At 33.5% G+C, this 24120-nt stretch overlaps 3 protein-coding genes across 4 annotated transcripts; all 3 read left to right on the top strand.

Moving 5' to 3' along the window:
- Positions 1-2528: 2528 nt before the first annotated feature.
- Positions 2529-5918, top strand: LOC139496242 (uncharacterized). Of its 2 annotated transcripts, none has more exons than XM_071284737.1 (2): positions 2529-4101; positions 5793-5918. In XM_071284737.1, exon 1 carries the CDS (start codon positions 2810-2812, stop codon positions 4085-4087), a length of 1278 nt encoding a protein of 425 aa, XP_071140838.1. In that variant the 5' UTR covers positions 2529-2809; the 3' UTR covers positions 4088-4101; positions 5793-5918. The 2 variants fall into 2 exon arrangements, with proteins under 2 accessions (XP_071140838.1, XP_071140839.1); XM_071284738.1 differs by having other exon boundaries at positions 5796-5915.
- Positions 4720-6159, top strand: LOC139494570 (uncharacterized). The gene has a single exon (XM_071282730.1). It carries the CDS (start codon positions 4720-4722, stop codon positions 6157-6159), a length of 1440 nt encoding a protein of 479 aa, XP_071138831.1.
- Positions 6160-10627: 4468 nt separating this feature from the next.
- Positions 10628-20862, top strand: LOC139496241 (uncharacterized). Its single transcript, XM_071284736.1, has 3 exons — positions 10628-10667; positions 19865-19946; positions 20348-20862. Exons 2-3 carry the CDS (start codon positions 19918-19920, stop codon positions 20727-20729), a joined length of 411 nt encoding a protein of 136 aa, XP_071140837.1. The 5' UTR covers positions 10628-10667; positions 19865-19917; the 3' UTR covers positions 20730-20862.
- The last annotated feature ends 3258 nt before the right edge of the window (positions 20863-24120 follow it).

Here is a 24120-nt window from a genome sequence, read left to right as displayed (position 1 = left end):
AACAACAACTATACAAATTATTAAGTTCAAATTTTCTTGTAATTTTCGTCACTTTTCGAAGGACAACATGACAGAAGTGATAGAAACGACATACCTGTATACATAAATCACAAGTCATCAAGTCCATGCGTTCGCAGCCATTTTCTGTATAAATTTTATCAGAAATGTTGATAAAAAAGAAAGCCGGCGATCTATAAAGAACAGAAAATCTATATGATAAAATGAGCACTAACAAAGTAATCCAAACCAATTGTTGTTTTGAATTATAATGCAAATCGTGAATTGCTTCACTTTAGTTACAAAGTATCAAAAGACATTGTAGATGTTATACATGATATTATTCTGTCGTCAATTTTATCTGTACATTATTGTACTGAATTACGGCCAGGCCAAACAATAAGTACAATATAAATATTGAACTTTCAAAGTTTAACGGGTCTTGTTGACAAATCATTTCAATTTTTGTGATGATAAGGCATATTATCAATGGAGTTTGCAAACTATCAATAAAAATCGACTAAATAAAATGGAAGTGTCCAGCAAACATTCACAGATGTGCATGAACTCTAAAGAGGAACATATATTATAATAAATGTTAATTCAATAGCAAACGGTATTTTTAAAAATATCTGACATTTTGCCTTTAAGCAGCAGGTCAGGGTACATTTAAAAACATAAAGTGAACAAGCTTTTAATGTTTTAAAAACTATTCATCATTACAGGTGGTGCCAATAAAGCAGGTGATGACATGAGTACAGAGTATTATGGTAGGTAAATCTATTCTTTGTTAGACGATCTTCATAGAGAGTTTTGGTCTGTTGTTATCGTTGATTGATACTATAATTGTTAATTAGAACATATTCACCCCTTCTCGGTCATTAAAAAGTCAGTTTTCCCCTCTAATTTGCATAGTACATGGGTTTCCAAGCACTATGAAATAATATACATGAACGACTTTTCATTGTATGTTAATTAAAAAAAAAGTGTGCGGGAAAGGAGGGGTGGGGGTTGGAGGTAACAATGTATTTTTTTTTTAATTTATATACTTGACATTCGAGTGAAATAAAAATACATCTTTCAAAAAAAAACAATGTCAGACTGTTTTTTTCGAAAAAAACCACAATGCATGTAAATTTATCAATATAAACTTAAAGTAAACATCGCATGGTCTCTGCTGATTGTTGAAGGCCGTACGGTTACCTATAATTGTTAATTTCTGTGTCATTTTTGGACTCTTGTAGAGAGTTGTCTCGTTGGCAATCAGGCGACATCTTCTTTTTTATATCTAATGTTGAATGGTCTGAATCTAAATAGTTAAACATCCAATTATATAAAACAAATTATAATTTCAAAAAGGGGATTTATATAACATTGTGTGCTTTTTGAAATAAAAAAATCTCAAGATATATAAGTATTAAATTTTACATGAAGCAGATAAAAAAAACAATTTATCCTTTTGATCATCACAGACTATGTCAGTGCTATTTCATTCCATCCATCGAAATGATCATTACCTATGTTTTACATTTATTTCATTATAAAAGTGAACTCTTATTTAGGTTTGAATATAACAATAGGAAAGACTAATTTTGTAAGGTCACTCGAAAGTGTGAATATGTTCTAAATTGGTCAGACAATTATTGGTCATGTTTTTTAAACATTTTAGCCCTCGGCTTCGCCTTGGGCTTAAATATTCATAAAACATGACCAAGTATTGTCTAACCTAGAATTAAATCCAAAGTACTTCCTTGAGCATTTAGATTCAGACATTCGAAATATGTATTCATCATTTTTAGTAAAATGAGTGATAAATGGCAAAATTTGCATATACATAATAGAAATTCCAAAAGAAACGAACTGCAAGAAAAATTACAGTCGAAAAATTCGATATCAAATTTTAAAATCAAAGTTTAAACATATCAAAGGAATGGGAAAACAAAACTGTTATATTCTTAACTCGGCACAATCATTACCTAATGTATAACATGTTCGGTTAAACCTGGTTGTCTACCTAGATGCACCTCTTGCTTGTATGACAGACGCATAACATTCCATTATATCGACAACAATATGTGAAAAAAACAGACATAAAAGGTAAAGTTGTCAAAAAAAAGACACAGAAGTCAACATTGTGTTAAAAGTTTAATCACTATCAAAGCAAACAAATATATCAGCCAGGAACAATCAAAAAGCATACAGACAAAGCACATAGGCATACTAAAAAATGACCACAGAACAACAGAAAATTAAAAAATAACACGTAAAAGAGTCATATACGTCCGATGCACATTTCTGGATCATTCTTCATCAGGAAAACTTGCATCTAGAAATTGACAATGAGGGTCGGTTAAAAACAAAACATTACGACAAAAGAGATTATTTCAACTTTCCAATTGTGAACGTTCCATTTCTAAGTAGCAACATTCCGGCAGCTCCTGCATACATCTTCCAATTGATACGATATTCCTGGGATTGTATCTCCTATCATGATTTTCTTGATAGAGGTTTCCTGCTCACAAGGAAATTTAACTACGTCATCCCGTTTCCGGGACCAGATGAGATGTTCGTGCGCATGTGTAGCTTCAGTTCGTAGCTTTATTTCATAGAAGGCAGACGTGGTCTGTAATTGTAGCTTCTATAATGAAATATTTTATCACAATAACTACGAGGTAGTTATTTTTTTGTTGTTTAATATGTAAATAAACTCGAGGGGTTTATTGTTTATATTAATTTTTTTTATATTTTTCTCTGTTGTAAATTTACGATAAATAGACCGTTTTACGGCAGTTGATATTTTTTGGTGTAAACAATGGCGGATGCCATGCTCTCGAAAACTGATTCAAAATCCTTGAAGAAAGGTTCAAGTGCTTCAAATGAGGCAAAAGGTAAAAATCCTAAAAGAAAATCATCCGGTGATGATTCTCGTTCAAAGAATGACGATACAAATAGTTGTAGTAGTGGTGCAAAAATTGTCAGCTCCGGCGAGGCCGGAACTGTTGCTTCAAGACTTAAAGGTCTGAGTCAAAATACTGGCGAAGCTAGTAAAGAGCCCACTTTAGCTGAGGTTTTTTCAGTTCTGAAGAACATGCAACAGGAACAGAGTTCCCAAAAAACTGATTTTGTGTCTCTCAAGTCGATGGTCGACGAATTGTATTACGTTGAGCCTGAGGGTTACGATGAAAGCCAGGGTGCAGACCCTGAGGTTTATGATGAAAATAATAATGACAATAATGATCATGTTGGTGATACTGAGGTTGCAGAACCTCCAGCTAAAAAACAAAAAACTGTTGACAAAGAGGGTGACAATGTTTTTAAAGCTGCTGCTCAAGCTTATAGGTCAAAAGATAATGTTGATACAAGTGTAGATGACACTTTAGCTGACACGGTTAATGAATTTTTCCGTGAGGGAATATCTGATGAAAAATACAATGAACTGATGAAATCAGTAGCTAGACCAGAGAATTGTGTTTCTCTTACAAGGACTAGAGTAAATCAGCTCATTTGGGATTTACTCTCTCCTCAAACTAGATCTTTTGATTCGGTCATACAACAACATCAAGAGACTGTTGTTAAAGCATCATGTAACATTACAAAATTATTAAATATGTTGTGCAAACTAAAATCTGAATTGGGTGACGACTGTCAACAAGAAATGCAGTCTTGCATAGATTTGGGGATTGATTCCATAGCTTTACTGTCACAATATAACAAGATGACTAATATAAAAAGAAAGGAATATCAAAGATTTGATTTAAGTCCTGAATATCATCATTTAAGTTCACCCTCAATTCCTTTCACTGACATGCTTTATGGTGACAATGTCCATCAAAAGTCGAAAGAAATTCAAGACATGAACAGACTTGGTCGAAATTTAAATAATAATAATAATGCAAGAGGTAGAGGAAATGGTTTTTCTCGAGGAGGTAGTTTTGGTAGAGGACGAGGTTTTGGTAGAGGCCGTGCAGGGTCTCGTCGTGGTGGATACAGAGGTGGTCGAGGCCGTGGTTACGGCGGTAGAGGCCAGTATTCAAATGATCAAGGTGGTTCAAAAAACTTGAGAGGTGTTCCAAGTTTCCTGAGGAAGTAAATTATGCTAAACAGGTAAGTTTAGCGGGTGTCTCTGATATCAAACCTTTTACAGCAGGTAGATTGAAAAATTATGTTGAAAACTGGCAAAAAATTACTTCTGATAAATTTATTTTGGATACAGTTCAACACTGTCACCTTGAATTTATTGATAATTCAATACCCACTCAAAGTCTCACACCATATCAAAGAATTTTTGATAAAGGCCAGGAAAAGATTATAAATGACGAAATAGAAAATTTGAAAAAATTAGGTGTAATAGTGGAAGTTAAATTTGATACAGATCAATATATATCTCCAATTTTTACAGTTCCAAAGATAAATACAAATGAGCATAGAGTGATTCTTAATTTAAAAGAATTGAATAAATGTATTATTCCCCATCATTTCAAGATGGACACTTTTGAAATGGCTTTAAAATTGGTGAAACCAAATTGTTTTTTCAGTTCAATTGATTTGCGTCATGCATATTATTCTGTTCCTATAGCAGAGGAACATCAGAAACTATTACGTTTTATATGGAAAAACACTTTTTTTCAATATACCTGTTTACCAAATGGTTTGCTATCAGCACCTAGAATCTTTACAAAGTTAATGAAGCCTGTTTTTGCAACTTTACGGCAATTTGGTTATATGAATGTAGCTTATATTGATGACTCTCTTTTGCTTGGAGATACTGAAGATGAGTGCATAGAAAATGTACAAAATACTAATGATTTAATGGAGTGGCTTGGTTTTATAATTCATGAAAGAAAATCTGTGTTCAAGCCTGCTAAACAAATTGTCTTTTTAGGCAATATTATTGATTCTGTATCTATGACAGTTGTGTTGCCAAAAGAAAAAGTAGAAAAAATTGTATTAGAATGTCAGAATCTGATCAAGAAAAACGTAGCTAGTATACGGTTAGTTGCCCATGTTATAGGCTTGCTAATATCCACTCTTTCAGCTGTGGATTTTGGTCATTTATATTACAGAAATTTAGAAATTGAAAAGATTCAGGCTTTAAAATTTTCATTTGGGAATTTTGATCAAAATATGACTATAACATTTGCCATGAAAGCAGATTTAAAATGGTGGGTTGAAAACTTACATTGTCAGAAAAGAGTCATTAATAGGAAAAATCCAGATTTTTCTATGACAACTGACGCCTCATTAAAAGGCTGGGGTGCTTTATTTAAAGACCAAAAAATTCAAGGAAGATGGAATGATGTTGAGCAAACTTATCACATAAATGTTCTGGAATTGTTAGCCATTTCTTATACTCTGAAGGCTTTTTGTAAAAATTATTCAGATATACATGTGAAGATTTTTTGTGACAATTCTAGTGCAATTGCTTATGTTAACAATATGGGTGGTATAAAATCCAAGCAAATGAATGAAATAACCAAACTTTTGTGGGTTTGGTGTATTGAAAGAAATATATGGATTTCAGTAGAACATATTCCTGGTAAATATAACGCTGCAGATGTTGAATCAAGAAAAATTGACGATCATTTAGAGTGGATGCTTGATAAGCAAGTTTTCCATAAATTAGTGGAGATTTGGGGTACTCCAGACCATGATTTATTTGCCTCTAGATTAAATTGTCAAGTTAAGAGTTTCTCGTCGTGGAAACCTGACCCTGAGGCAGTATTTGTAAATGCTTTTAGTATTTTATGGTCTGATGAGGTATTTTATTATCTTTTTCCCCCTTTTTCTGTAATTAGTAGATGTTTACAGAAAGTTCAGAAAGACAGTGCAGAGGTTCTGATGATTGTACCATTATGGCCGACTCAGGCATGGTATCCAGTTTTACTAGAAATGTTGATAGACTTTCCAAAAATGTTGCCTCGAAAGAAAAGACTTCTGTCCATTCCAGGAACGGAAAAGATTCATCCTCTTCACAATCAGTTAAAGTTTCTTGCTTGTCGGTTATCAGGAAAAATTTGGAAAACCAAGGCATTTCAGACAAGGCTTCCAAAATCATTTTGGCGTCTTGGCGAGACAGTACGAAAAAGCAATACTCAACTTATGTCAAGCAATGGTTCCGTTTCTGTAGTAAAAGGAAAATTGATCCACTTCAACCAGCTTTAAATGAAGTCTTAGATTTTTTAACAGTGCTTTTTGATAAAGGATTAAGTTATAGTACGATAAATTGTGCAAGATCTGCATTGTCAGCCTTAGGAATAATGTTTAATGGAGTGACAGTTGGCTCTAACGCTACAATCATCAGATTTTTAAAAGGTGTTTATAATTTGCGACCTTCAGAACCTAGATATAGTGAAACTTGGGACGTATCTAAAGTTTTTAATTTTTTACGGAAGTTATCTCCCGTAAAATATATTTCGTTGAAAGATTTAACATTGAAGTTAGTAATGTTAATTGTTTTATCCACGGCTTGTAGGACACAGTCGTTGTTTTTGCTATGTTTAGACAATTTAGTTAAAGGAAAGGATAGTTATACTTTGTTTTATTCAGGTTTATTAAAACAGAATAGACCTGGGTTTAATGTACATTTTGTTGAACTTTTTGCTTATCCTCCAGATAGGAGATTGTGTGTTTTTACTGTTTTAAAAGAATATTTGATGAGAACAGCTCAAGCTCGTGGTAATAGTCAGAAACTTTTTATAAGTTATGTGAAACCGTTTAAAGCCGTTTCAAGAGAAACAATTAGCAGATGGATCAAAACTGTGATGTCTAAATCAGGAATTAATTTAAAATCTTATTCTTCGCATAGCGCTAGATCAGCAGTTGTTTCTAAGGCTTTCCATAATCTGATTCCTGTGGAATGTATTTTACGAAGAGCTGGTTGGACCAGTGAAAAGACTTTTGCTAAATTCTACAAGAAGCCGATCGAGTCAGATGAACAACGTTTTCAGAGAGCTGTTCTGAGTACATAGAACTTTATTTGTAAATGAACTTTGTATATAGGAGGGATATATTTGTTGTTTTTTTTTTTTGGAGGTTTTTAATATAACTTTTTGACTTATCTCAGGGCTTGTGCTCTTTGAAGTCTCATCTGGTCCCGGAAACGGGATGACGTAGTTAAATTCCAAAACTAAACGAGACTTACCTTGGTAAAAGTTGAAGTTCAGTTGGAATTTAACGTAGTCATCTTTAGTTGTAGGGATCAGATGCCCTCCCGATATCCCTCCCTCTTTTTTGTGATGTTGTACTTAGTACTTTTGTATGCACAAACCCTTCGACTTTGAAGACTGAAGCTACACATGCGCACGAACATCTCATCTGATCCCTACAACTAAAGATGACTACGTTAAATTCCAACTGAACTTCAACTTTTACCAAGGTAAGTCTCGTTTAGTTTTGGAACTATTAAACCAAGAGTTCCAAATGGTGTAGTTGAAAACATCCCATCGTCAATTATGGAATAACAGTTTCACAGATGCTATCGGATATGTTCCTGACGTTGTAACTACAATCACCATCCCTTTCATAAATGTGACCTACCGAATAAGACAATTTACCGGATTTGTTATAACATGAGTGTCACATGTGGAACATTTGCTTACCCTTCCGGAGCATCTGAGATCATCCCTAGTTTTTGGTGGGGTTTGTGTTGCTTATTCTTTAGTTTTCTATGTTGTGTCAAGTGTACTATTGTTTTTCTGTTTGTCTTTTTCATTTTAAGCCATTCCGTTGTCAGGTTTTACGATTTATGAGTTTGACTGTCACTCTGGTATCTTTCGTTCCTCTTTTTCGAGCCAAATATTTGATACCAAGAATGTATAAGAACCAAAACAGTTGAGAAGCAACACATTGGCGGGATTCATAAGTACCGAGCTCTGCCAAACGGATATTACCAAAATTGACTTAAAGGAAGGGTTAATAATCTACAAAGACAAATAAATGAGTCACCATAATACGTTATTAAGATGATAAACAACGATAGTACCCAGAATCAGTACTTTAGTTTTATATAAATTTACCTGAGAATCAAAGCAGTAAAAAAAATGTGTTTTTAATTCTTTTATCCATATAGCCCTGTTATATGATCATGTGTCTTACGTAATCAAATCAGCAGGACCTTTAAACTCTGCATTATAAATAAACATACCATATCTCTTTGCTATTCCATAACCTATCACCTGCATGTTGTGGTAATTAATTTCTGCATATGTATCTCAAAATAATCATAAACGTCATTTCAATAAAACAAAAAAATCATCTTTTAATTTTAGAAATATGTCTGCTTTATACAGTTGGTCAATGTACATTTGAAAAGTGAATATTTTTTTAAAGCGTTTAACACTATTCATCCTATGACAGATGGCAATACTACACCAGGTGATGACATGAGAATTGATGACACTAGCACAGAATATTATGGTAGGTTGATTTAATAATTAATCAAATTTTCAGGACCTTTAAACTTTGCATTTTTTAAAATATCATCTTGTTGTGCTTTCCGTATTACCCATCATCTGTATGAGGCGGCCATTTCGATCTCCACATGTATCTCCAAACAATAATAGATGTCGTTTCAATAGAAATAATCTTTTAAGGTAGCACAATACAAAGATTTATTTTACCTCCAATCACTAACCTTTAAAATGCTGTAACTTTCTTATGAATGCATAGAAAATAATAAAAGAGGTATATATAGATAGATAAAAGATTAATCTTTTAAATGGTTGCAATATTTTTATTATGCAATTATTATGTAATTAGTGGCAAAATTTGGGTAGTTCACTTGAATGAATTTAGCTCTATCATCTCTTTAACTATACGGAAATTTTAACGAAATCTTAATCAACATATCATGGGCTTCAAAAGGGTGTCTCAGATTGTCTCTATGGTATTCCATTATCTCATAAATCTCTAATTAGTGTAAACATCATAACCACCTAAAAGCAGATAGTGTTTGCTTAGGTGTAAAATTTGTTCTATACATTCTATCTAAATCTGAGACACCCTTTTGTAGATAATGGCCATAGGAATAACATATAAAAAAATCAACCCTCTAGGGATACCTATGCAGAATCTAATTTCATTTGATGAAAAGTTTTAGAGACAGTTAACATTATAATTGGTTACATAATTGTTGAATAATACTAACATTGCATTAATTTGAAAGAGTAGTCTGTTAACTATCCAAACCTACCACTTTTATAAATTTTCAAGCATTATTAAGGAAGTAACAGCATTTTAAAACTTGGGTGTTAAAATTAGATAATCTTTGTATTGTGCTACCTTAAATTTGGAACATGTCAAAATAATCATAAACGTCATTTCAATAAAAAAAAATCATCTTTTTATATAAGAAATATGTCTGCTTTATGCAGTTGATCAGTGTACATTTGAAAAGTGATAATTTTTTTAAAGCATTACACACTATTCATCCTATGACAGGTGGCAATACTACGCCAGGTGACGGAATGAGAGTTAATGGTACTAGTACAGAGTATTATGGTAGGTTGACTTAATAATTAATCATTGTTAGACGACGAATTTTACTGTTGTACTCGTTGCGTGATACTGAACTTTCGTTGAAACCAAAGTACTTTCCTAGACCTTTTGGTCCAGACAGTCATGCAATATTCATAAATTTTAGTACAACGAATGCTAAATGGCAAAATTTGAATAGTGTTTACCTGACTGAATAAGCAGTATAAAAAATCAAACATAGCCCCGTCATATGTACATTAGTCTGTCTTTAGTAATCAAATTAGTAAGACATTTAAGCTCCGAAAATAAAAAATATACACATCATCATTATTTGCTATTCTTATAACCCATTATATGTGATGGCATGAGAACAGAGTATTATGGTAGGTTAATTTAATCATTAGTCTTAGTCTGACGATCTTCAAAGAGTTTTGCTGACGTTATTGTGATAGGGGATTTTTAATAAAATGTAAGAACCGAAACCATTAAAGACAAACACATTTGCGGGATGCATAAGTACCGAGCCATGCTAAAAGGATATTACCGAAATTAACTTACCGCAACGGTTAATTGTCTACAAAGACAATCCAAAGAACACCATACTACGTTATCAAGATGACAAACAGCTTCAGTACCTAGATTCTGTTCTTCAATACTAAACACTATAGTTTACTCGTGGTTCAAATCAATACAAAATTTAAAAAAAAATCGTGTTATATATATATAGCCCCGTCATCTGATCATGTGTCTTACGTAATCAAATCTGCAATTTAAATATACATACCATCTTTCTTTGCTATTCCTATAACCCATCTTCTGTAAGTAAGTAAGTAAGTAAGTAAGTAAGTAAATTATTTATTATAGTGACATGTGTAAATTATGTACAGATTATAAACATATAATATATGATAAATAGTAATACACCCGGCCCAATGGACCTATAAGTCACCTCAAATGAAGTAAAACAATTATAAAACAATTATAGCACGTATGTTGTGGTCATTATTATCTCCATATATATCTCCAAACAATAATAAAAGTTACTTCAGCAGAAAGCAAACTTTTCAATTAAGACATAGTTATGTTTTATGCAGTTGGTCAGTGTACATTTTAAAACTTAAAGTGAACACTTTCACTATCCATCCTAACAGGTGACAGTACTAGACAAGGCGATGACACTAGTACAGAGTATTATGGTAGGTTGATTTAATAATTATTTTCTGCCTTGGCACTGCCGATTTACAGTCAGTTAACCAGTGATGAAGTAACTACATGTGATTTAGATCATTTAATCTATGATGATGTGGTTACATACATGTTTGTGTTGTATCATACTGAAAAACAAATAAAGAATCTTAAAAACCTGATCTTAGTGAAATTACTACTTTAACTGATTGAATAAATGAAATAAAAAATAAGTAGTATAATAGTAGCAATTTCCTATGTAAAATTTGCTTAAAAACAATTAAACTTATTCATTGGAAAGACAAAATTGTACGCCTAAAAGTGGCACTTATTGTGTTCCATAGATTTTTCTTTAAATAAAGTATGATGTATCAACATGCTTTGAAGGTTATCTCGTGTATTTATACCAAAATAACAAAAGTTTAATACAGATACAAAATTAATATAAACAGAAATAAGTATGCAAACTTATTCAAAAACACCTTCTTGACATTCGTAAAATATTGAAAAGTCATTAAAATAACAATAATGCGTGTGTTTCGTTACATGTAGTAAAGATAACACGATGTGAATGTGTATGCGTGTGTTGTGTAACAAAGATGAACAATGAAAACTCTTAATCAAAGTAAATAAAATAAATAATGAACCTACGAAAATGAACAAAAATGTATTTGTGATAATTGCAAATTAAATTAATTATTTCTCACTCCATGATAGGCCGTAGATCAAGAAATTTAACAATGAGATGAGGAAAAAAAACAAACACGTGATATGATTTTGATGTGGCTGCTGTGGAATATACGGCCGACGTGATTAATACAAAGGTTTTGAAGTGATAGTAAAAAATTGACATTTATTCGATAGAACACCCCCGTCTGATGCTAAAGGAATCACTTTAAAAAGTAAAAAAAAACAAAAAAACTAAAATGTTCAATACTACATTTAACTGTAAATAACAACTAAAGTTCTAAATTGTTTAAGCTACAAGTTCTACATTGTCAAAATCAAAGTTTCTTTTTCTGGACTTCTCCCCATGACTCGACTAGAAAAAGACACACAATTTCGGTCACTGGACGAGTGTATATCACTGCACGTTCACTATTCCGCATGATTTGGATGATTATGACATCGCATGTACATACTTGTTGATTGGATCCAAGATAAGTTCTCTCTACAATCCCTGTAGGCCAATCGTTTCTAGCAGATTGCTTGTCTTTTATCAGAACAACATCGCCCGGAGAGATGTTTTTCTGTGGTTCGGTCCACTTACGTTGTATTCGGAGTGTTTGTAGGTATTCATTTTTCCACCAATTCCAAAATTTATCTGCAAGTATTTGCACACATTTCTACTGTTTATTGTACATATCTTTGCTGTCAATTATTCGCTGATCGTTAATGATCTGTTGCGGTTTTTGAGTAAGTAATAACGATGGAGAGAGCGGCATCCGATTTTCTGGATCGGTAGTGAGAGGGACAAGCGGTCTCGAATTCACAATTGCTGATGCTTCTGCTAAAAATGTTACAAGCATCTCATGAGTTAACTTATTCCTGGAAGCTTCCATTAATAGTAGTGTTGTCAACGGTTAATCGGTTAATCGGTTAACCGTTCGAACGACCGACTACCGAATACAAAAAACGTTAACCGGTTAACCGGACGTTTTTTTATTTTTAATAGATTTGATATAAATTTGAATTGAAATCATTAAATAGTTATGTTTGCTTTAAAAATTGTCGTCGTGGTAAATAATTTGACGGATCAATTGTCCAGTATGTTGATTGCTATTCAATTTGTTAATCCAAAAATATAAAATTAATTAGAACTTGTCTCTCAGCTCGGGGCAAGATCTTAAGGAAACATTATTAGTTACATGTTGTTTTAACATTAACTTTTAATAAGTAATACAATTACATTTTACGATTTACTTCATTTCATTTTTGGTGCAATACTGTGTAGACCTACATCTGAATGTGCAATCTACGTCGTGTAAGTCTCTGTCATACTTTAAATGAAATACTTACTCAAAAGCTGTAAAAAGCAAACCAACGTGAATGTAATCAATGTATACTTGATGGTACGAGTATCAGGATTAATAAATTCAAACTTAAACTCTCAACATTATTTTCGGAGGCAACAAGAGAAAATGAAAGAATAATCGGTTTCAGACATATTCAATTCTACGATATCAAGAAGTTTTTTTTATTCAATCTGAAGTTAGTACAAACGCCACAGTTGATACCGTGTATTTGATTATTAAAAGTCAAACGTCGACAGGAATCTTACAGACAAGCCTTATAATACCAAAGGACAAATTTAAATTCATCGTATAAACATTATCACTAATACTAAATCTTCTAATACCTATGTGTAGGGTACTATTGAAAGTTTATGGTCTTCAAACATCAACGTAAACTACCGGTTAACCGGTTAATCGGTCGAACGATTATCCGACTAACCGGTTAGGCAAAAATGTACGATTTGACAACACTAATTATTAGCGAATTTAGTATTCTTCTTGTTATGCCAAAAACTCTTTCCCAGACACCTCCCATATGAGAATCGTGAGGCAGGTTGAACTGCCAAGTTGTTCCTTGATTACGAAGAAACTCTTTCATTCGATTATCCTCGACTTTGATTGCTTGTATCTCTAATTCTTTGATAGTGTCTACGAAGTTTGTTCCTCTATCAGATCTAAAATGACTCACTGGACCTCGTATTGCTGTGAATCGTTTTAATGCCATAATGAAAGACGATGAGCTGGTCCGAGACCACAATTGTTGTCCTTTGATTTTCGTTGTCCATAAATATAGTCCCTAGTGTTGACAGTGGGTTACTTGCCAATATTTTTTATACCCCTTCCAAATTTATTTCTCCATGTTTTATGCCTCAAATGGCAAGTAGCTAGGGGGATGAAATTACACTGTAAAAAAAATTTTGGTCCAGAATTTTAAAGGAAAGTAGTGATTTGGACCCATTTGAAAAAGGTTTAAAATTAGCACTTCGGAAGCTGTCAAAAGATTTCAAGACGCCCTAAACATAAAATTGTCCATATTTTGAGTTAGAGTCTATGAAGTTTTCTATAATTTTGATATAATTTGTCCCAAAAGAGGTACAACACACTGTAAAAATTTCATTGAGAAATCGTAGGTGGGATTTTTTTAAATTTTCATTTATGTTCTAAAAGAAATGCACTACGAAATAATTGTCGTCTCGGACCAGCTTAACTCCTCTATTACTTCTACATGAACAGCTCTTGTTGTCAAACATGTAAACATAGTAGCTAATCTTTTGTTGTTTGCGTGTCAACCACGAGTTCGACGAGCTAACACTTCCAACGGACCAAAACAATCGACGCCAACGTTTGTAAATGGAGGACCAGGTTCTAACCTATCTGGAGGTAACATTAATATTGCATATCGACCCTCTAAGTATACGACATTTTACGCATTTGCTAATGACGGAAGATACAAGTGATTTTACTCTTGTTATCCAGAAGCCTGCAGAACGAATTGAACCTTCGGTTATGTGACGTCCTTGATGATGACTAAATTCATGATAATGTCTGACTATAAGTAGTGCAATGTGATGGCGACCAGAAAGGAGTATCGGGTGTTTTTCAATATCTGGAACATTCGAATTTTGTATTCTTCCACCAATACGTAAAATGTTTTTCTTATCAAGGAAAGGCGTAAGACTGACTACACAGCTGGATTTCGGAAGAGATTTTCTTGTGGTAAGACACTCAATTTCGTCGATAAAAGTATCTGTCTGATCTTTTCGTAAAACTAGTTTTCTTGCTTCATCAATGGCATTTACAGATGCTGATTCTGAGCAGATATGCCATCCTGTACATGATGATTTGCTAGCAAAAGGCTGTGCTACATGTTTTAAACGTGCAATTGCCTTTGTAAGAGTTTACCAAAGCGAGAATTTACTAAATCGATCAGTTCCTAACTGCTGTAAAAATTTAATATCCGTCTTAAACTTCAGTACATCCGGTTTGAGTTCCTTTTCAACATCTGGGTTTTGTAATGTAAAGTTCTCTGTTATACCTGTGGCGTCTTTTAAAAGAAACTGTGGTCCTGTGATCCATAGAGAATTTGACATTTCCAAAGCATATACGAATCGCGTACCTTTGTCAGCGGGATTGTTATTTGTAGAAACATATTGCCATTGCTTTGTAAGTGTGATTGATCAAATTTTCTGTAAACGATTAGCAACATAATTATAAGTCATTATTAATGTAGCTCAAAACTACTCTGCTGTCGGTATAGAATTTGAACTCCTTCAGTGGCAATTGTAGTTGATGCGCAATTGTATCGGCTATCTCGATTGCTAAAACGACTGAGCAGAGTTTTAATCTCGGGATTGTATGTCCATGAACTTGTGCTACTTTAAATTTTCCATGTAGGAATCCTGATTCAAATTGTCCTGCATTATTTCGTGCACGTACAAAACTTACAGCTGTGATAGCTTTTTCTGATGCATCGCAAAATATATGTACTGACTTCTCTTCTGATTTAAAAAATGAATCCGACAGATAAGTACGGCGAATATGTAACTGGTCCAATTCTTGCAATGAAGATGTCCAACGGTTCCCTTTGGTATCTTTCGTCCCTCTTTTCCAAGTATCAAAATACTCTGTTGGTAACGGTTGGTCCCAGTCGCTAGTTGACGTTGAATCAACCTTCCTTCTACGACAACTGGAGCTAAACATCCAAGTGGGTCAAAAATAGAGTTTATCGTTGATAGAACTCCTCTACTAGAATGCGGTCTGTCATCTGTCGATATATCAAATGAAAAGGTATCTGAATCAGACTCCATCGGATTACAAGACTGCATTGTACTGGTAGCGCTGGTTTGATTTCCCAATTCTTAGCTAAATCCTCGGGAAGGAAAGCTTCCATAACCTTTTTGTTTTTTTATGCTATCTTGTGTAGCCTTAATTTTCCTTCTGTTTTGAGTGCTTCCTGTATCTCTTTAAGAAGATTGACAGTGGCTGTTGGAAGCGAGGTCAATCCATCATCGACATAAAAGTCATTTAGAACAAATAAAAGTGGGTTACCTCTGAGCCAAGATTACCGCGCATAGCTAGCGATAGATGGAGATGCGGTATTTACAAAAATGTGGACGCACATTCGATATTCTGTAAGTGGTTTGTTGATGTCATTTTGTTCATGCCATAAGAACTTTAAATAATCTCTGTGATGTTCATCGACTTTGAAGCTATAAAACATCTGTTGAATGTCTGCAACAACAGCTACCGGTTCGAGTCTGAATCGACGCAATATTCCCAATAGACTATTGGTAGATCTGGTCCAGGTAGTAGCACGTTATTTAAGGATAATCCATTGCATTTTGCTGCCGAGTCAAAAACCACTTGGACTTTGTCGTTCTTATGATGGTGGTATACTCCAAATATTGGGAGATACCAACCTTCTGTGTCGTTTGGTAAAGGTGGTGCATTTTCGGCATGACCGTTTGAAAAAATGGTCTCCATGAACTCTAGAAAATGTTCTCTTTTCATTTGATCTTTTCGTAATGACTTTTCTAGTACAATTGCTCTTCACGTGTTCGTAATTGTTCAAAATGTTCGACCTATTGTGCCTAAAGGGCAACGGACAGCTCCAATTTCCATTTTCGTTTTTGCGAAAACTTGAGTCCATCATGTTCAAAAATGGTCTGTCTTCAATTGATAACCCAGGTTTATTATCGTCGTCTTTCTGTTCGAAGACATCATGTACTATTTCTTTCAATTTTCTTTGGTTATTACAAGGATCAGACAGTGTTGGTCTTCCATTTTCAGGGATATTGGTTTTGTTGACTCTTAATTCCTTTGGCATGTGGACGTTACCTAGACAGCTTTCCCCGATGATACACCATTCGAGACGTAGTTTCTGTGCATACGAAGGATTAGCTAAACCAATACGTTAGTTTAGTACGTGATGTGCTGAAATGACGTCTCGTTCTATAGGCATCATAATATGGGCCTCATTGTCTAGCTGTGGGATATGATGCGCAATATCTTGGAAGTGATAGAAACTCTCTGCAACTTCTGGCGTTGGAATTTCATTCCGATTGTCACGTAAATTTTCACATTCTATCACATAAGGCATATCAAGTTGAACTGATCGGTCGATAGATTCAACAACTAAACCATTATATCTCCTCCAAGTGGAACGGACTTTACCTGAGCATGATACCAGTGTATATTCTGTTTCATCTCCTTCAACTGCCAACATATCAAATAGAACTAGCAAGAGTCATGTTTCTCTGATCGTCGATCATAACGTAGAGACTTACAACATTCTCTGGTTTGTCTTTTAAAAATGCATTGACTAAAATGATCTTTGAGCATGATTTTCCTGAAAACCCTCCACAAATGCGAGTGCATAATGCCTTAGCTGTACCAGATAGAGTACTCCCCTCCGTGATCTGTTTGATTTTCAGACGGTCCTGAGTTTGTTGTGTAGAAGAATTCACATGAGTATGATCGACGTGTACATAAGGTGGATGTTATTACATTCCTTGCAACGAACAACGTTCTTACAGTTTAATGTATGACATTTAAAGCAGATTGTCTTCTCCTTAATAAATTTATTTCTCTCACCGATGGGCTTGGCTCTAAAAACTCTACATTTGTTCAACGAGTATTCAGTAAGATGAAGCGAACATTTCTGTTTGGTGGAGTTATTATCAGATAGAGATAAAGGTTTATGTGGGTCCGTTGTCTCAGTCTTCTTGACGTGTATGTGAGTGTTTCTTTCGGGTCGCTTCTGAAAATTGTTTTCTTTCTTGAATGGTGTTGTTTCGTTAAAGAAGCTTGGGTTAGTTTTGATACGACTCTGATCTCGGTAAAATTCTACAAAGTCACCAAATGGAGGATAGGCTACATCATTATAGTTCATGTATCTAACAGCTGTTGTGGTCCATTTTTCCTGAAGACTATGTGGTAATTTATTCACCATTGGTTTAACTCCGATTGATGAATCATATTGACCATGAAGGGGTTTCATGTTTTCCATACTCTTGATTGAATCGATTTCTGATGCAAGATCATACAATTCGAACAATTTCTTGTTGTCTTTTATAGTTAATTTCGGAAACTGTTCAACTCTCCGTTTTAATGACGCTTCTAACATTTCGGGATATCCATATCGTTCTTCGAGACGTTGCCCCTATCGGCTTAGATCTATAGAGGGATTTGATGCGTTGACGGATTTGATGCTTATGACGTGTCGTTTTGATTCTTGACCTGTCCATTTAACTAAGAAATCTTATTCCTTCATTGGTGTAACTTTTAATTCTTTCATGACAGCACGGAAAGACGTTTTCCGTGTGAGATATGTCTCTGGTCGGTCATCAAACTGTGAAAGTCTTTAGAGAAGCAGATCTTTTTGCAACAGATATCGAGTAAAGTCACCTGCTACTGACTGTGACGAAAGAAAGGGTTCGACCCTCGGGTCCAAATTTGTCTCAGTTACACGGTATGAAGATTCAATATGTTGGTTGTTATGTGTGTCTCCAGTTTGCACATCTTGTTTTGCCGAGTTTAATAGTTGAACGTATGTCTTAGTCCGAGCTTTTGCATCCAATGGCTCTGATTGTATGTTCAATTCATATTTAACTTACGTTCCTGACGATTCCGGAGATTTTGATAATGCATCAACTTCTGCTTCTGCTGCGCCAGCTTCGCGTTTGGCTTCCGGTAGGTCTTATTCTACAAACTTTAATCTTGTTGTTGCTACTTTTGCTTTTGCTCTTGTTCGTGATATGACTGAGCTCATTTGACTTTGGCGAAAACTTGTAGATGATCTTAATGATGATTTTGAACTGCTTGATAAAATTATTGATCTTTCTTCGAATGCTATATCATTGATTCGATTTTTAATTTGTCGCGTTGCTAAGTCTATAAGTATTTTACTTAAAATGATGAAGGTGGTCTGCTGTTTGATCATATGCCTTGCATTTGTGTTTGTTTCGTTTGGAATATTTATCCTCAAAATGTTGTTGTCCTTTCTTGTTGAACGTTCTGGAACGTGATGTTGACGAATCGTCTGATTCGGACATGCTGAATTGCCTTTAAGCGGGGATATTTTACTTTATGTGAATGTGTATGTTTGTGTTGTGTAACAAAAACGAACAATGAAAACTCTTAATCAAGGTAAATAAAATGAATAATGAACTGAAACGCAAATGAACAAAAATACATTTGTGATAATTGCAAATTAAATTAATTAATTACTCACTCCGTGATATGCCGCAGATCAAGAAATTTAACAATGAGATGAGAACAAAAACAAACACGTGATATTATTTTGATGTGGCTGCTGTGGAATGTAAGGCCGACGTGATTAATAAAAAGGTTTTGAAGTGATAGTAAATAATTGACAATTATTCGACAGAACAAATTAATCTTTGTTAGGCGACATTTTTTTTTAATTCTTTGCTGTTGTTCGTGTTGTGTGATACTAAACTGTCATCGAAAGCCAAAGTACTTTCTTAGACTTTTTGGTCCAGACAGTCATGCAATATTCATAATTTCTAGTACAACGAATGCTAAATGGCAAAATTTGCATACCGTTTACCTGACTTAATAAGCAGTACAAAATTTAAAACAAAGCCCCGTCGTCTGTTCATGTGTCTGTCTTAATTAATCAAATTAGTAAGTCCTTCAAACTCCGCAAACTAAAGAAATATGAGAACCGTGGTGTAGTGGCAAGTGCATCGGACTACTAACCAAAAGGTTTCTGGTTCGATCCCCGGGGAGAAAATTTCAGGGACCGAATTTTCGGCTCTCCCTGGAACCATTTGCGAGTATGGTCTTAAGATAACGATGATAGTCCGTTGGAAGGGGACGATACATTGCTGACCCGTGTAAGGAGAACGCCATAGCTCTTGCACATAAAAGACACCCTTGTAGATTTCGAAAAAGAGCAGGCTAATGCCGCTACAAGGCAGCACTTGGACCCGTAAAGTGGAAAGGGTATAATATAAGATGCAATAACTTGTTTCCCAATCCACTTTAAACAAATATGTTTAAACTTATGAAATAATCACATGTATCATGTTTCTTGTCTAAAAATTCATTTCTTCTCCAATTGCATAGTAAGGAATACTACGATTCTTCTAATTCATATCAGTATACCATTCAATAACCACTCCAAGTGCTACTTAAACATGTACATAAATAACTAAATTGCTTTACAGGAATTCCAGTATATGTTTTCATTGTTGGAGGAATTGTTGGAGTTTTGCTCATAATGAGCATTATTGTTGGAGTTTTATTAAGGTATGATTCTTATCAAAATTGTTTGTAATACAAACAATAGGTATCGCTAAATCAAAAAGTAGATAAATAGCTGATGTAATGATAAACCTTTCTTTAGAAATTTAGATTTTTTCAAATATAATTTCGTGAATACTTGAAAGTTTTACTCTGAGAAATGAAAAATGATGATAAGGTAAAAAATACACATGACACCTATCGACCAGATATGCCTACCTTATATGAAAATAAACTATGTCATAAAGTTAAAGTTGACAAATAAACAATGAGAAAAATGTCAAGGGCATTTGCATTGCTCTTTCAAATAGATACAATGTACCACGGGTCTTCAGACTGTCTATACAGTAAAACAGGTTATACATATAAATTAAATAAAACACGTATTTTTATTTTTATTTTTACAGAAGACGTAATCAATCAAGAAATGTTGAGAAATCAAGTAAGGACAACGTTACGACAAGCATGAATACAACAACTGAGAGACAACCAGAATCAGCCAATAACCCTCAAGCTAATATGATGATTTCCCCTGATGCAATACAAATGTCAGCAGCGCATGCAGTTAATTTGGCCATTTCAACAGACGAGTCAAACACGTATTCACATCTTCGGAGCACCGAAGACGACTCTGATGTCATGTATGATCATACAATACGCCATAATGTTCATAACAACTGTGATGGTGATTACGGAATTGCACACAGGAGAATTACAGAAGATGACTACGATGTATCTGGGAACTATCTTCAGTCTCTAAACAAAAAAGCAGACCCTGTTTACAATTAAATTGAAAAACGTTCAATAGTATTAATTTGTGTGATCAAATGACGTATTGTGATGCAATTAACATTATATTGCTGGTATACATTCATCGTATTTATTGATTGTATTATGAAGCGAAAACAAAATGATAAAACAAACTCAGTATGAAGATGATGAAAAACTATTGTATAACATGTACTGTATAAATAACATTTTTATTTTCATTCTGCAAGGTAATAGTCTATGTATTGTCGAAGTATTGTATACACGTATGTACGAGAGTGTGTTATTGTAATGTCCTGTTGGGTCAATCCATCAAAAAAAAAATGGTATGTTTAGCATTTGAAATAAGCTTGAACCATAAACAAATTGAGCCACAAGTATACTCGGCGTCATCATGATAATACTATTGGCGATGAAATTGTGTCGTCTGGCACATACACGTGGTACTACTCAGCTTTTGAGTCTAGTAAAAAAAATGCTATTTTCATATCTATTAAACATCACCATAACTAAGATGCGAAACATTTTTCGTCTTCTAATGTATATATTTATATATCGATCAAAACAATGTTTGTTTCGGTCATTATAATATTAGACGGTGCTTCTCAACCTTCCTGGTAAATTCGAATGCAAATGACCAAAAGTAAATCCAAATCGTATTAGATATTAACATTGATTATCTGTAAATATCAACCATGCCAGATATAGGCTGTGGCATGCATAGTCTCAGAAAAGCTTTAAACTTTGTCAGTTATCACACTATTTCGTATAAATGAAAACAATAATGTTGATATGGTTGCTTTGGACCATGGTTGCCATGGTAACAGGATATTCTAATTTAACCTTCAAAATTGTTCCTTTTCAACTACGAAATAGGTCTACTTTGGGCTTTATTAACCACTTAAAAAGAATATATAGAAAAAAAAATATCTATTTTTTCTATAAATATCATTACAAATTGATATTATGACGGAATTTAAAAATACAAAATATTTCGTGTTACCCTGACTTGAACCATGGATACATGGAAGAGTTCAACAGGTATTTGTAATACCCAATTTAGACAGTTTTTTTTCAGGATGTATAGCAAACTTACGCATCCAATTTGGAATAAGACATAATACTTTCCATTGAGTCAACATATCATAGTTTTTATTTATAGACAAAATTATTGAGTATCTTGTTTCCAAGGGTGGTAATTATGGAAACAAAAAAGTAAAATTTTCCAATTTTTATCAGTTTTTTCATTAAAAATGTAATTAAAAGTTAACCAATAACTTTTTTAATCTTACATTACCTTTGTATCTATTATTTAGCGGAGAAATTCAACGTAATGAAAAATAATAGGTCTGTTGCTATAGGAACGGGGCTTTTAAATTGCAATTTTTAGCCAAAAATTGAAAAAAAATTAAAATCTGCAAATTTAGAAAAAAATTAAACAAGAGTAAAACAATATGAGAATCAAAATGTCATCATACCGACTAAAATTTAAGTTCAACTTAAATCTGGCATTTAAAATGGTTACCATGGAAAAATACGGATTATATCTGGAGATCTGTAATAAGGTCTAACATGTCATTTTTTTGACGCAAACAACAACAACGGTATTTGCTTTATTTTTCTTTCTGACAAAGGCGGGAGAAAAAAGAAGCAAGTTGTCGGTCTGATAAAACATGCATCTTCAACAAGGACACTGTCCTGCTATGTTATGTCGAATAAACTTCGACAATTTTTAACCGTTTCTCATACCTCGATTAAATCAAAATCATTGTCAGGGCAATACTCATGATAATGTGGGGTGAAAAAAACAAATTTGGTAAACATTTTAACCATATTGAGCTTTTAAGTTTCTTGTCGACAATAACATCCCGATGGACTGTCTTTGTATTTGCTCCTTGGTCGGGTTGTTGTTTTCTTGACATATTCCCTATATATTTATACTCAATCTCATCTTCTCTTATCACAATGTCTAAATCTGGTGCTCTATAAGATCCACCAATACGCAATATAATTGATAAAAAAAATCAAGTGCTTACAACGAAATGCACCGAATAGCTATAATGTAACAGAAAGAGATTATAAAACAATAGTAAGTCTGGTATCAGAAACTCCAACTCCTACACTCTGGTATAATGTATAAACACTCAATATATGGTTGTAGTGCGTTTGGAAAGCATCGGAAAACATGGAAAGCATATACGAATACGAGTATGAAAATAGATATGGCAATGCAAGTCCAAGACAACTTGTTTTTAATTTAAATTTTAGATATTGAAAAATATTGAAAATTGCATGTGTTAATGTCAGAAGTACATATAGTAACGTATAGTTAGCAATCTTTCAATAAAAATGAATAGTTTGAAAGATTGACAACTCTACAAAAAGCAAAAACAAACATATTAGAAAAAGCTTCCAAAAAATTGTCATCTTTTGTGTTACATTTGCACATTGCATTTGTCCTTGAACTTAAATACATTATTTTTCGCCCAATAAAACTAGAAGCCATTTTAGAATAATATTAATTTGCGAATTGTAATATTCTAACACGTTTCTGAAGAAAAAAACTATCCTATTCAACGCAACAAAAATGAAAGCTTATGTTCGAATAATAAGTAATATCACACAAGCTGATGTTGAGGTATTCTGTATAATGGTCTACATTTTGTTTCCAATAAGTGATAGTATCATGCTTATATTACTTTGTGTAAAAATAAACTGTTCATGTAACTATATACTTTGTTACATGGAATATAATTTATATTAAACAAAAGTTTTGTTTATATTGAAGGTAATACAAAAATGTTCTGAAATTATATCTCAAATAATATATTTGACTCAATATAAGACAAATAAAACAATATCAAATAGAGAAAACAAAAAGAATGAGAGAGGAAAATAGGAAAACAATTTATAAAAAAAGACCGGGTGCGGGTGTTTTTTTCGCTACATTGACGAACCATTGGTGACCTACGGCTGTTTTCTGCTCTATGGTCGCTTTGACACATTCCCTATTCCTTTGTTATTTTTATGTATGCTCAAAAGTTGAATGCTAAATGTTTTATACAAAATGTACACTTATTTCCTGGTTTTTAATATGTATGCATATATGCATCTGTTATAGAAAAAAGTGTTTCAGGATGTACTGTTGTTGATATACTTCATGTGTATTCTGTTCTAATCCAGGAAACAGAAGTAAATGCATTAACATTCAAAATAAAATTTTGAAATAAAGAGAATAGTAGAGGAATGTGTGGGTTAAAGATTATATCTACTTCCGACAGATCCATAGACAGATTAATGAAAATGTATTATCTGTTTTGGGGAAAAAAAGACCAGAAAATCCTTGGAAAAACTTTATTTGCGGAATGAGGTGAATTATATCAATTGGGTAATAAACAAATAACATAAAGTG

Source organism: Mytilus edulis, chromosome 11, assembly GCF_963676685.1.
Source record: "Mytilus edulis chromosome 11, xbMytEdul2.2, whole genome shotgun sequence".
NCBI lineage: Eukaryota > Metazoa > Mollusca > Bivalvia > Mytilida > Mytilidae > Mytilus > Mytilus edulis.
The sequence above is the reverse complement of the archived record's forward strand: the minus strand, read 5'-3'. Positions and strand labels throughout refer to the sequence as shown.

Bases quoted from the DNA above. Each gene is read 5' to 3' on its own strand.
- LOC139496242 (XM_071284737.1), top strand. From the start codon at position 2,810: ATGGCGGATGCCATGCTCTCGAAAACTGATTCAAAATCCTTGAAGAAA.
- LOC139494570 (XM_071282730.1), top strand. From the start codon at position 4,720: ATGAATGTAGCTTATATTGATGACTCTCTTTTGCTTGGAGATACTGAA.
- LOC139496241 (XM_071284736.1), top strand. From the start codon at position 19,918: ATGAGCATTATTGTTGGAGTTTTATTAAG. The intron at 19,947-20,347 runs GTATGATTCTTA...TTATTTTTACAG, and splicing joins ATTGTTGGAGTTTTATTAAG to AAGACGTAATCAATCAAGAA.